The following is a 15,247-nucleotide window of genomic DNA, read 5'->3' on the forward strand; positions in this document are numbered from 1 at the left end:
TTAGCACTGCTCATTGTATAAAACTGAAGGCACACTACATAGCATACACTTATACATACAGATACACACACACTACATAGCATAAACGTATACATGCAGATACACACACTACATAGCATACACTTATACATACAGATACACACACACTACATAGCATAGACTTATACATGCAGATACACAGACACTGCATAGTATACACTTATACATGCAGACACACACTTATACATGCAGATACACATACACACACTACATAGCATACACTTATGCATGCAGATACACAGACACTGCATAGTATACACTTATACATGCAGACACACACTTATACATGCAGATACACATACACACACTACATAGCTTACATTTATACATGCAGATACACATATACACACTACATAGCTTACATTTATACATGCAGATACACACTTATACATGCAGATACACACACACACTACATAGCATACACTTATATATGCAGATACACACACACTACATAGTATACACTTATACATGCAGATACACACACACACTACATAGCTTACACTTATACATGCAGATACACATACACACACTACATAGCATACACTTATACATGCAGATATACACTTATACATGCAGATACACACACACACACTACATAGCATACACTTATACATGCAGATACACACTTATACATGCAGATACACATACACACACTATATAGCTTACATTTATACATGCAGACACACACACACTACATAGCATAAACTTATACATACAGATACACACACACAGTTATGGATACAGATAGACACACACACTACATCATATATGGGTATCTGTAATTCATTGTATGGGGTCCTGGGGTTGGCAAGCACATTAGCTGGCAGTCTGCGGCTGCCACTGTTCGTTACACTGTTCGTTACCCTGGTATTAGCACTGCTCGTTGTATAAAACTGAAGGCATGCTAGTATTATCACCAGGGGTTAGATATCATCATTACCAGAGGTAGGTTAGAGAGGTCACCATTACCCGTGGTCAGAGTGTATACAGCCTTCTTACTCCTGCTTAACCCACACACCATTCCTTTTCCACAGGGAATCTAACAGGTATCTAACCCTGTGAGAGCAAAGCTAGCTGCTTCTGAGTATGGGCCCAATAGAATTAAAAAAAAAAAAAAAATGTTTTTAAATGCCTGGGGCAAATCGGGACAGATGGCTAGCAACTCGGGACACACCCCTAAAATTGGGACTGTCCCGCGAAAATCGGGACAGTTGGGGGGTATGCATTTATAAGGAAGAAGATCCACACACAAACTGCCATCCTTGAAAAAGCCAGAGGTTGAAACGTATGTTGGAAGCACGGCATCACATGTCACAAGGAGGGGTACACCCACTTAAACACTCATAAGCTTGTTGTACTTCAACAGATGAAGCAACACCGCTGTTGAGCAGATTGGTTTACAGTGTATCTATAAGAGGTGCAATAGACCCCAGAGTGACTGACTATTGATTGCCTGATTTGGTTTTTTTATATAGCAAAGACTTTGCATTTTATAATGTTATCTGTATACATATTGTAACTGAATAAATATTGGAGCCCCCTGCACACTATGGAGTTAGTTCCAATTGTACTAAGCACATCATTAACAGCTATAGTAGCACTGTTCCATATGAGTAAATTTCCAGGTTGATTTGAAGGGACTTTCTAAACTGTTTTACTCAATGGACGTTTCTTTCTGTTCTCTTTGAGGTACAAGGAAGATCTCCCCAGGACATTACATCCACATACACTTTAGTGCATGGTGTTGTATATTATAATTTCTTTCGTAAAATGATTCAAGTCCACAGGTGTCTATTACATGTGGGATATATTTCCTGCCAAGAACCCTCACAAGATTATTGGGAGCTCAGACCTGACTTGAGACCCAGTACCCCTCTTCCATCTTTAATCAGGAATAACTTCAGGATAATTTCTCCAAGATTCTGAGTGAAGCAGGAGTACAGGAATGTCTCAGTTATGGCATGTCGGTACCCTAATGGGTAAATCTCTCAGCCATAATTGCCCTCAGGCATTGCAGGGACCTCATCCCTTAGCCTACACCTGAGGAATTGCTGGTTTATCCACAAGTATCCTCTGCAGTATATTTGCTTGCACTGGATGGGCTCTCTACTGGATCAACATTCTGTGAGGGAGAAAGGCCTCAGCAAGCTGGTAAGATACAGTGGAGGGGTGCTGAAGTCCAGGGAAGTGACTCAGACACTAAACACAGCCTAGGAACTATCCCTAGAACTCTACTTATATAATTACTACATAGTTGGGAGTTCACAGCCTATACACATAGTGCTTTACCTATATGTTAATCACCAAATTCAGAGTTCAAATCTCTCTTATTACATTTCCCTATTACCCTTTAGCAGCTCTCAGTATGTTTTTTATTTGGGTTCACTTTTTTTCCTTTTAAACCTAAAAAGACTCACTCGCCTCTAGTTATGAAGCCGTCTACTTACCTGCATTGCCGCCCCAATACGCTCGCCTAAGCTCGCCTACCATCGCTGCAGCGGACCTGAATATGTTCACCAAAGTTATCAAGAAAGCTGTCAAGAAGCCGCGCACTAAGTATGGAGCGATGAGCAGCGGACTGTTGTTAACTAACAGTCATCGATCTCGCTGCTCATCGGCTTCTTCGCAGCTTTCTTGCTAGCCTGTCACTAAGCACCCACACTAAACTATACTGTTATACCCCCTAAACCGCCGCTCCTGGACCCCGCTGCAACTATAATTAAAGTATTAACCCCTAAACTGCCGCTCCCGGACCCCGCCGCCACCTACATTATACCTATTAACCCCTAATCTGCTGCCCCCTATACCACCGCCACCTATATTAAAGTTATTAACCCCTATCCTGCGGATCCCAGACCCCGCCACAACTAAATAAATTGTTTAACCCCTAAACCGCCGCACCCAGAACCCACCGCCACCTACATTACATTTATTAACCCCTATCCTGCCCCCCACTACACCGCTGCCACCTACATTAAATTCATTAACCCCTAAACTGCCGCAACTAAATTAAATGTTTAACCCCTAAACCGCTGCTCCCGGATCCCGACACCACCTATATTAAACTTATTAACCCCTATCCTGCCCCCCTATACCGCCGCCACCTATATTAAACTTATTAACCCCTAAACCTAAGTCTAACACTAACACCCCCCTAACTTTAATATTATTTTAATAAATCTAAATAAAACTTACTATTATTAACTAGATTATTCCTATTTAAAAATACTTACCTATAAAATAAACCCTAATATAGCTACAATATAACTAATAATTATATTGTAGCTATTTTAGGATTTATTTTTATTTTACAGGCAACTTTGTATTTATTTTAACTAGGTACAATAGCTATTAAATATTTAATAGCTACCTAGCTAAAATACTTACAAAATTACCTGTAAAATAAATCCTAACCTAAGTTACAATTAAACCTAACACTACACTATCATTAAATTAATTAAATAAATTAACTACAATTACCTAAAATTAAATTAGCCAATCGGAAATTAAGGAGTTTTCCTACCTTAATTCCGATTGGCTGATAGAATCCTATCAGCCAATCGGAATTCGAGGGACGCCATCTTGGATGACGTCCCTTAAAGGAACCTTCATTCTTTGCTAGTCCGTCGGGCCAGCAGGATGTTCAGCGTCGGAGGTCTGGAAGATGGAGCCGCGGTTGGATGAAGATAGAAGACACCGCTTGGATGAAGAATTCGGCTCGGCTGAGTGAAGACGACTCAAGGTAGGGAGATCTTCAGGGGGTTAGTGTTAGTTTTTTTAAGGGTGTTTTGGGTGGGCTAGAGTAGGGGTATGTGGGTGGTGGGTTTTAATGTTGGGGGGTGTATTTTTTTTACAGTTAAAAGAGCTGATTACTTTGGGGCAATGCCCCGCAAAAAGCCCTTTTAAGGGCTGGTAAAAGAGCTGATTACTTTGTAATTTAGAATAGGGTAGGGCATTTTTTTATTTTGGGGGGATTTATTATTTTATTAGGGGGCTTAGATTAGGTGTAATTAGTTTAAACTTCTTGTAATTCTTTTTTATTTTCTGTAATTTAAGGTTTGGTTTTTTTGTACTAAAGTTTAGTTTATTTAATTTAATTTTAGGTAATTGTAGTTAATTTATTTTATTAATTTAAAGGGCAACTAAACCCAAAATCTTTCTTTCATGATTCAGATAGAGAATAGAAATTTGAACAATATTACAATTTACTTCCATAATTAATTTTGCTTCATTTTTTAAATATCATTATTTGAAGAAAAAGCAATGCACATGGTGAGCCAATCACATGATGCTTCTATGTGCAGCAACCAATCAGCAGCTAGTGAGCATATCTAGATATGCTTTTCATCAAAGAATATCAAGAGAATAAAACAAATTAGAAAATATAATTAAATTAGAAAGATGTTTAAAATTACATTCTCTTTCTAAATCATAAAAGAAAAAATGTGGGTGGCATGTCCCTTTAATGATAGTGTAGTGTTAGGTTTAATTGTAACTTAGGTTAGGATTTATTTTACAGGTAATTTTGGAAGTATTTTAGCTAGGTAGCTTTTAAATAGTTAATAACTATTTAATAACTATTCTACCTAGTTAAAATAAATACAAAGTTACCTGTAAAATAAAAATAAATCCTAAAATAGCTACAATATAATTATTAGTTATATTGTAGCTATCTTAGGGTTCATTTTACAGGTAAGTATTTATTTTTAAATAGGAATAATTTAGTTAATAATAGTAAGTTTTATTTAGATTTATTAAAATAATATTAAAGTTAGGGGGGTGTTAGGGTTAGACTTAGGTTTAGGGGTTAATAAGTTTAATATAGTGACGGCGGTATAGGGGGGGCAGGATAGGGGTTAATAAATGTAATATAGTTGGTGGCGGTATAGGGGGCGGCAGATTAGGGGTTAATAGGTATTATGTAGGTGGCGGCGGGGTTCGGGAGCGGCGGTTTAGGGGTTAATATATTTATTATATTTGCGGCGGGGTCCGGGAGCAGCGGTTTAGGGGTTAGTAAGTTTATTTAGTTGCGGCGGGGTCCGGGAGTGGCGGTTTTAGGGGTTAATATGTATGAAGTAGGTGGTGGTGGTGTAGGGGGGCCAGATTAGGGGTGTTTAGACTCGGGGTACATGTTAGGGTGTTAGGTGCAGACATCTCCCATAGGGAGATAGATCAATGGGATATCGGACAGCAGCGAACATGAGCTCTCGCTGCTGTCAGACTCCCATTGATTCCTATGGGATCCACCGCCTCCAGGGCGGCGGAATGAAATCCAGGTGCCCGGAATAGTGGCGAGCGTACCTGGTAGTAGTTTGATAACTACCAAAAGTAGTCAGATTGTGCCAAACTTGCATTCGGAACATCTGTAGTGACGTAACCATCGATCTGTGTCGGACTGAGTCTGGCGGATCGTAGGTTACGTCACTATATTCTACTTTTGCCAGGCTGTAGGACTTGATAACTAAGGGGCTTTTATTCACATTTGCATTTAAATTGTGTGTTTTTGTGTTTTTACTCACAGGCTTTTGCCTACACATCTTTCCGGAGTTAAGCTACACCCCTCCCTCCTTTGGCGCCCTTTCCTCTCTGCCAAACCGGATCAAGAGCTGGCTGATATTTACTCAGGACTGTCTGCAGGCATTTCAAGCTATCTGGGCCCAGTTTTTAACACTTTCTTTGGACTCATAGGAGCTGCTGAGGGGATGGGTTGGTGAATTTTCTCTGAGGGTAAATCATTTGACTTTTTTTCTGACTTCTGGAGTTCTGAGGTGTTTTTGTAGGCTGATTGTTTTATTTTGGGTAAATACACTTGTAATAAAAAGCTTTGGAATATACAGTATCTTTATTTTCATTTACTTTCAGTTTTGCTTATTATTTTGGTGTCATGTCTGTACGCCCATCTAATATGACTTACCCATTGTAAGAGACCCCTAGGGAAGATACTGTAGGCCAAGAACATACTGCAGTCCATTATCCCTCTTTATTATGTAAAACTGTTCCAGAAGACCAAATTAACCATTTGTATGCTAATTGTGTTCCACATCTACAATTTGCAAACCATAATCCTGTCAGTATGGCACCTGGCAGACCCCTGACTTTTTTCCAGAGTTTAAAACAAGTCTTCAAAAGACTATGACAGAGTTTTCAGCGGCTATCCCCAAACCATAAGCAAAAATCAGTAGATTTTCCTCACACCACCTGTACCACACAGTGTCCTTTTCCCCAGGCTCAGTTACTACCAAGCTTACAAAGCTCTGACTCGGTTAAGTCTGTTTCTGAGGGTTCTGAGGGTGAAATCTCCTCTGAGGACCCTGATCCAATAAATGAGCCAGAGACTGATTCCATATTTAAATTCAGGAAGTTTTGAATACCTTAGAATTATCACAACTGAATCCAGAAGATTCCAAGCCTGTAAATAAGTTGAATCAGGTTTTTAAAGCACCACCAAAAGTGCCTAAAGCCTTTAAAGCGCAAGATTTGGTTATAGAATATATAGCCAAAGAATGGAAGAAACCAGGCATTCATTTTGCACCTTCTAACAGGTTCAAAAGAATGTATCCACCTTCAGAGAAGAATTTAATATCCTGGGAAGTAGTCCCTAAGGTTGAGAAGCTATTTCCACCTTAGCTAGGTGCACTACTATTCCTATGGAGGATAGTTCTTCATTTAGGGATTCAATGGACCATAAATCTGAGTGCTGTTTAGGAAATTATTCTCCCAATCAGCTCTTAGACCAGTAGTAGCAATCACCTGTGTGGCTGCTGCAGTGTCCTTCTGCTGTGATTCTCTTTCTCAGATGGTTTCTGATCAATAGTCTGAGGATTTTCGCAGCTGTATTAATGCCCTTAAAGTGAAGGTAAAGTTTTTACATAATGAATACACTAATGAATTTGTCAACACTTCAATAAGATAATCACTAAGTTTATTTCCCCAATTTATTGTATATTTATGAAATAAAAGACATTTATAATTCCCTACCATTCCTATTTTGACTCCTCCCAACTGATATGTCCTTATTCTCTAGTCTGTGTCATATAGAGCGGTCTCCAAAGTGCGCTCACGATGCTTCATTGAACTGTGCCTGCCCAAATCAGAGATTTCTATCTCTACTGCGCATCTGTAGGAAGCCTATTACGTATTATGTGAATTCCAACATAATACCAATAGGCATGCGCGAAATGGGAGCGCGCGTCGATTCCAAGATTAAGAACTAAATCATAGCGCATGCACAGATCATCCAGGAGGTGGATGACGTACTTTGACGGCTGCCTAACGGCCAGATTTTCAATAGGTTAATCAAAAAACGTGACCAACGCTGAAAAAAAAAAAGAAAAACGGGTTGAATTTGCGGACCAAGAAAAAGTGAGTAAAAATTTTGATAACTTAATTTAGACTCAAAACTAGAAAAAAATATGAATGAAACTCATATTCATTTTGAGGAATGAATATTATTAAAGTTCTACATCAAGGTAACTTTACCTTCACTTTAAGATGGCTAACGATTTCATTTGTGATGCAGTCTTTAACATCATCAAGACTGATGTCAAGAATATGCACATTGCTGTTTTATTAAGGAGAGCTTTATGGCTTAAATCTTGGTCAGCTGATATGGTCTCTAAGAAGAGGCTATTATCAGTCCATTTTGAAGGGAAGATACTTTTTGGATCAGAATTGGATTATATTATCAAAACTGCCACTGGGAGAAAAGGGGCTTTTCTACCTCAGGACAAAAAGTCCTGTGTGATTCTTCGGGGACCTTCGATCTTGGCCCCTCCTCAAACAGAAAAAAATAAATTTGATTACAGTCATACAATGTCACTGCTGTGGCGTACATAAATCATCAGGGAGTATGTCACATTCTGTTTTGGGCAGAGGAAAACCACTGCACCCTATCGGCCATTCACATTCCGGGAGTGAACAATTGGGAAGCAGATTACCTAAGTTGTCAGTTCGTCCATCCAGAAGAATGGTCTTTTCATCACGACGTGTTCGATTAATTAATCCTGAGGAGTGGTCTTCCAGAAATAGTTCTAATGGCGTCCATATTGAACCTTAAACTTCCGGTTTATTGCATCAGGTCAATAAATCCAAGAGCTCATATGATAGATGCTCTAGTCTGTCCTTGGAGCTTTCTTCTGGCCTATCTATTTCCTCTGTTTGTTCTTCTTCCAAGAGTCATTGCCAGAATCAAACAGGAATTGGCTTCTGTTATTCTCATAGCTCTGGCATGGCCCCGCAGAACTTTGTATGCGCTGGAATTTCGCGTCGTAATTGTCGTGAGATTGATCTACTGTAGTTATTGAGTCAAGACTGGCAGATGTTGAACTTTGTGACGTAAAATACGATCCCACGATCTCAATCCGACACAGATCGATGCTTGCGTCATTACAGATTCGACTCTATTTGAGCCTTTTCCAAATTTATCAAACATTTAACAGGTACGCTCACGTCTATTCCGACACAGCATACCTAGTTTTCAATCCGCCACCCTTGAGGTCGCGGATGCCATAGAACTCAATGGGAGTCTGAAACACAGAAAGCTTATGTTCGATGCTGCAAGACAATGAAGTATATTACATAATAAAAGTAAATTAGAAACTCTATTAAAATTGTATATTTTGCTCCACATTTTGTGCACTAATAGATATAGGAAATAGATATAGGAATAAAAATGAAAAATTCATTACTACTTATGGATTATGTTACAAATTTGTCTCTCATTACAAAGCAAGGGGACAATATTTCTACAAATTTGTTGAAAAGTTTTGCCCCAAACTTGTCACACTAATAGATATAGAGATAAAAATGAAATACAGAACTTAATATAGCTAACTTCCTTTTTATATTTTTTGAAAAATCTATGTTCACCATGTTTAAGCCATGTAATACAAGTCCCACTCTCTACTTCGCCCCAATTTTGACGCAACACTTTTCACACCAATTATGACGCAAACTCCTAAACAACCCCCACGCTAGTGAATTTTTCAACCACTTTTGATTGGAATATGCATAATCACATGATTTATGACATCAGCCAATCTGATTCAAATATACATTTTAAACTATCACTAACGAATCAAAATGCCAGATACTTGTGTCATTGATCACCCATCAGAACTTGTAAGTGCCATTTGTTACATTGTGTATTATACTTTGAAAATATGCATATGTGAATTTAGAATTAAAGATAAATGATGCTGACATAAGGACACACAGTGTAATATTTTAGACAATGATTTTAAAATTCGAATGCATTTTTTATTCAATATAATCCTAAACTGATAGCTCAAAGGGATAGCCCACCTAACATTAAACTGTCATGATTCAGATATAGCAGAAATTAAAATCACCTCTTTACTGTCATGCTATTTTCAGTGTATTTCTTCCTTCTGTTGAATTTCTTTTTCAGTAAGAAATCTCATCTTATATGCCAGCCCATTTTATAACACCTGTGAAGTGGTGGTTTTTAAAACTAGATTGCAATCAGGAGGGGTTACACAGGTACAGAGAAAAAACTGGCCCAGCTCTTAAAATATCAATTGATTGCAAATAAATACATATAATACTCTAAATACATGTTATATTTGCAATTATTCCTGCTCAGAATAGTAATAAATTTACACTATATCCATATAGTGGTATAAATAAACACAGAGATATGAAAGACAACATTGTTTACAAGTTTGTGCAAACATACAAACATATATGTACAAATTCTAGCATTAATAATAATTTATGAAAATAAAATATTAGATAAAAGCATATCATGTCTTCTAGAAATATAAATACACATTAATTTATGTTAAAGTATCATATAACAGATTTTTTTGTAGAACAATTCAATATAACAATAACTTTCTATGAGATATTGTTTGTTGAGGTATAAATGTAGCTATTTCTTGGACATTAACAGTTGAAGAATAAAATATTAGCTTTAGAGAAATGTGCTTGTTCATGGACAGTAATGAAATGGTATAAAGTTGGGAAAATCCCAAATAACCGCGTCATCGATGACTGTTAGTTAACAACAGTCCAATGCTCTTCGCACTGTACTTGACGCGCGTGTTTTTGATGGCCTTTTTGATAAATAAGAAGATCGTATTCAGGTCCGCGGTGTAATGCTCGTGGGATACCCCTCTATCAGACCGAACTCGGCCAGTAGTCTTCTTATCCCGGCGTTGAGCCGAAATGATAGGGAATATCCCAGAGCAGAGAAAGTTAGTAAGATGAGGAGGGCGGCACTCAACACAGACAGGACAGTCCCCAGTGGCAACGGCAGAGCAGTCAAAAGACACACCACTAGAATGGTCAGGCAGGGTTCGGCAACAGTGAAGCAGCCCAAGGGCACACCACTAGAATGGTCAGGCAGGCAGGGTTCGGCAACAAAGAGGCAATCCAGAACAGCAGGGGTTAATGAGCAGAGTAGTCAGACATGCAGGGATCAGCAGTAGTATATCAGTCCAGCAATTTAGGGGTTAAACAGGCAGAGTAGTCAGACAGGCAGAGTTCAGCAGCAGTAAATCAATCCAGTAATTCAGGGGTATAGCAGGCAGAGTAGTCAGATAGGCAGGTTCAGCAGCAGTTTATCAGTCCAGCAATTTAGGGGTTAAACAGGCAGAGTAGTCAGACAGGCAGGGTTCAAACACAATAAGGCAGTACTGAAGTAATGATCTATCGCACCCAGGAGCACACAAAGGAACACCTATACTTGGGCAGTGATAGATCGTTATAGAGAGACATACATAGGCGCAGGATTGGCGCCACAGGAATCCAGAACCGGCATCTGAGAGAGAGGAGCGTGCGACGATGACGTTAGCACTGCACGCATCTGGACCCAACACAGCCCCTGGCAACAAGCAGAGAAGGAGACGCCGCGCCCCTAGCAACGGCTAGAGTGGCACGGCGTGACATGCAGCAGCGATGTCAGGCGAGCGTATTGACCCCAGCGAATGGAACATAGTTGGCGCTTTGATAAATAGGCCCCATTATCTGTGTAGACCATATGGTTTTCTGGTTTTTAATTTGTAGATCCAATAGGTCTCTCTTTTTCTTAGTTCTAGGAGTCTGCTGGTACCTTCTTTGGTATGAGATATTGTTTGTTGAGGTATAAATGTAGCTATTTCTTGGACATTAACAGTTGAATAATTAAAGATTAGCTTTAGAGAAATGTGCTTGTTCATGGACAGTAATGAAATGGTATAAATAAAGTTGGGAAAAACCTGAATAACCGCGTCATCAATGACTGTTAGTTAACAACAGTCCGATGCTCTTCGCACCATACTTGACGTGCGTGTTTTTGACGGCTTTTTTGATAAATAAGGAGATCGTATTCAGGTCCGCAGCAGCAATGTTTGGCGGTCTGGCAAGCGTATTGACGCCGGCGAAAGCAACATAGTTGACGCTTTGATAAATAGACCCCATTATCTGTGTAGACTATATGGTTTTCTGTTTTTTAATTTGTAAATCCAATAGGTCTCTCTTTTTCTTAGTTCTAGGAGTCTGCTGGTACCTTCTTTGTATGGTATGTGTTCTATTGCTTTTATTTTTAATCTCTTAGCGTTTTTATTGTGGTGGTCTTCGAAGTGTGTGCCGATTCCATATTCTCCTTCTTCACTAGAGATGCTTTTTATGTGTTCCAGAACTCTTGTTTTTAGGATTATCTTTGTTCTACCAATATAGGACCTATTGCAGCTACATGTAAGCTGACTTGTTATTTCATATTTGTTATTTGTTAATTTTTAAGTTACTATTTTTCTACACTTCTTCTCAGAGTGGACATAGTAACAAGCACAGAATTCTATTTGTTTTTATTTAACAAGCTGGTTGTAGCTTAAAATTATAAGAATATTTTATGGTAAATTTCTTTACCCATGTATACTATGACAGTGACAGTGAAGCTATTGCACTCATGCACAAAGTGACACACAAAACAAATAATCAAACACTCTTCAAGCAAGGTTATGCCAACACTGCTTCAGTTCGTGTGTGTCTGCACTCAACATGTGTTATTATTCACCCCCGAAAAGTATACATCACTCTCACATCATGTAAATAACACAGGAATGACACAAAATATGTATTTTAATAGTAAGTAAGACTGATAGTTATTTTATTGGATACACTAGAGGTGGCACAGCACTGTATTGGGTGCCTATATGAAGTATCTTCAGTCAAGACAGCCAAAGAAAGTAAGTGATTCAGACAAGTTAGACAAATCCTCACAAAGCTGAAAGTTATTGAGTTTTTGACACTCTGACTCATTTGGCCACCATTCGATCCATGTGTTCCTCCCAATCAGGTAGGCATATCTGCAACAGGAGACACAAGCATGACATATCAATGGCAGATAAGATCTTGAAGGTTCATCTATTGTGCTCAATATATCTGAAGTGAAGGCTCAATAAATCCCAAAGAGACATCAAACTCAAATAGTTTTATTTTAATGTAGAGATGCAGATTAATTTTTGCAATAAAGTATCATTTTGATGGTTTTTGCTTTACCTAATAACCCGCACCAGAAGGGATTCCTGTTGGCCAATCAAATCACCATACAAATGTGTGGTATTGAAGCAGACACAGGGTTTTATGAAGATGTGGTAGGAGCCATGAAGGTAGCAGTGCCCCATGAATGACACGGTCAAGTGCTACCCTGGTCACAAAAAGCAAATGTTTTTGACATTATGAAAAATAGAGGATCATCATATCCCATGTTCCTAGGAGTCGTGGGGTGGGGGGACTAACTGGTTTCTTGCATGGCAGACTTTAAGGGATTAAGCAGGTGCACATGCACACGTGCACACTAACATGACTTACATATTTTGCCCAACTGTTGAAGGTGGACGAGGGAGCACAGTCAATATGCACTGCCCATCCCCAAGTTTAACAGTTTAAGACCTGTTTAAGTTTAAGACCAATACACACAACAGAATCACAAAATCAACAAATGCATATTACAAAAGATATTGCAACAACACAATTTTAAATGAGCAGGAGATTTTCTCTTTCTGACAAATTTAAAACATTTCTTTCATAACCCTGCCCTTTGGCCTGTATCATGTGACAGCCATCAACCAATCACAGACACACACACATATATACCGTGGGAACTCTAGAACATACTTAGGTGAAGCAGGTACCACAACGTGTGCACAATTTCATAATAGAAGTCATTTGGAAAGTCATTTTTTTCTTTAATTGCCCTGGTTCATGAAATATTATTGTGTTGACCTCTATAATTTCTACAGGGAGTTTATTCCATGAATTAACCACCCTTTTCTGTAAAGAATTGTAAATTATTGCTTTTTCCCTTTATATGCCTAGACTAACAATAATAGTGAGCTCTACTTCCTGTTGGCTATTTAAAGGGACACTAAACCCAATTTTTTTCTTTCATGATTCAGATACAGCATGCAATTTTAAGCAACTTTCTAATTTACTTCTATAGGAGTAAAAGTGAAAGGTGTGAACTCTATCTGAATTATGAAAGAAAAAAAAGGGTTTAGTATCCCTTTAACTAGCACTCCTTCATACGTATGAAGGCATTTGGTAGGGCATTGCTAAAAAAAGTGAACCTAGCTCATCTTCTATCTTCACCCTGGCTGTGGTGGTCCGTCTTAAGCCATCTTCTGCCGCTACTCTGCTGGGGAAGTCTTCATCCATCTTCCACCTGATGCGTCTTCTTATCTCTTTTTTTCTCATCTTTGGATCTTCAGTCCCGATGTCCTCTTCATATGATCACCCGCTGCACACTGACGTTTGAATGTGAGGTACCCCCTTATGGGCCAGATTACTAGTGGAGCACAAAATATATTTGCGCTCCACTCAGTAATACCAGCGCACGCAAATGTGCTCTGGTATTACAAGCTGAGTGGGGTCGCGTTTCTCATTGCAGACAAGCTATGCGCTCACAAGAGTGTGCTTTCATAGGCTCCAATGGGAGCCTCGTTCTCATGCCGTGAGACATGGCTGAGAGAACCTAGCGTAGCAAATGTTAAATATATATGTATATGAATATATACATATATATCTATATGTTTATATATTCATATAAACACATAAATATATATGTATATAAGTATAGACATATATATTAACTTGGAGCACACAGTCCCCATAAACCACAATGTAAAGGCAATTTTCAGTGCCCTAAAAACTGGTATGTAATACTTTATATAAAAAAACTACACTTAAAATTAGCGGCAACTTGGGCACAATGGTTAATTTTCAGAGCACTAATTGCTACCGCAAGCTCACGGTAGCAATAATCAACTACATGTAATGGCTGGTTATTTATTGCACTCTCATAAACAGGCGAATTGCCCGTTTATGGGCATACAATAAATTAGCGCTACACTTTTATTCAAGTCCTATAGAGGGATACCCTTACATTCCTATATGCTGATTTTCAAATCCAAATAAGCAAATAGAAGAAGCTATCATTCTATTGGCTGATTTGAATTTGGAAATGAAAATCAGCCAATAGCAATAAAAGGGGGTACCTCGCATTCAAACTTAAGTGTGTAACGGGTGACCGCATGAAGAAGAAGTAGGGGATGGAAGATCCAAAGATAAGAAGATGCATCAGGTGGAAGATGGATGAAGACTTCCCCAGGAGAGTGGCAGCAGAAGATTGATGAAGATGGACCACCGCTGTTGGGATGAAGATGGAAGATAGGCCGCCGCCTCCATGAAGATGGGCTTCCTCAGCAGCCAGGAGGAAGAGCCCCAACATAAAGAGGAGCACTGCAGTGGGCGAGCAAATAGGAGTTTGATTCAGTTTTAGTGTTATCTTTGGGGTTTAATGGTAGGAATTTCTTTAGAATAGGGTTTATTTTTTTTTAATTGGGCAGCAAAAGAGCTACTAAACGCGCTTCTAAGGGCAATTCCCAAATAAATGTCCTGTTTCAAGGACATTTTTAAAGTAGGCCTTTTTGTGTGTGTGGTGGTGGGTGGGGGGGGGGGTGCTACTTATATTGTAGAATGGGGTTGTATTGAAAAATAAAAAAAGAGCTAAATCCCTTTCCTTTTTTTCCCTTAGGGAGACTAAATACATAGAGAAAGAGAAGTGCTCTCTCAGGAACAAACAACAGCTCAATAACTTTTTAACTTGTTCTATGGCAATTCATCACCTGGGAGCAGCTTATTTTAGCCCAATTACATGTACTACCTACTAATGCTTACTGGCTGATTAGGTACTTCCTACTAATTA

General features: G+C 38.8%; 1 protein-coding gene across 3 annotated transcripts in view; it reads right to left on the reverse strand.

The window, feature by feature from the left end:
- Positions 1-12,114: 12,114 nt before the first annotated feature.
- Positions 12,115-15,247, reverse strand: part of LOC128662561 (complement C3) — a 568,605-nt gene continuing 565,472 nt past the window's right edge. For all 3 annotated transcript variants that reach the window (XM_053716362.1, XM_053716361.1, XM_053716360.1), the window contains one exon: positions 12,115-12,347. In XM_053716362.1, coding sequence (XP_053572337.1) covers positions 12,206-12,347 — 142 coding nt within the window. In that variant the 3' untranslated portion in view covers positions 12,115-12,205. The remainder of the gene's footprint in view (positions 12,348-15,247) is intronic.

Source organism: Bombina bombina, chromosome 6 (assembly GCF_027579735.1).
Source record: "Bombina bombina isolate aBomBom1 chromosome 6, aBomBom1.pri, whole genome shotgun sequence".
In the NCBI taxonomy this organism is placed as follows: Eukaryota; Metazoa; Chordata; class Amphibia; order Anura; family Bombinatoridae; genus Bombina; species Bombina bombina.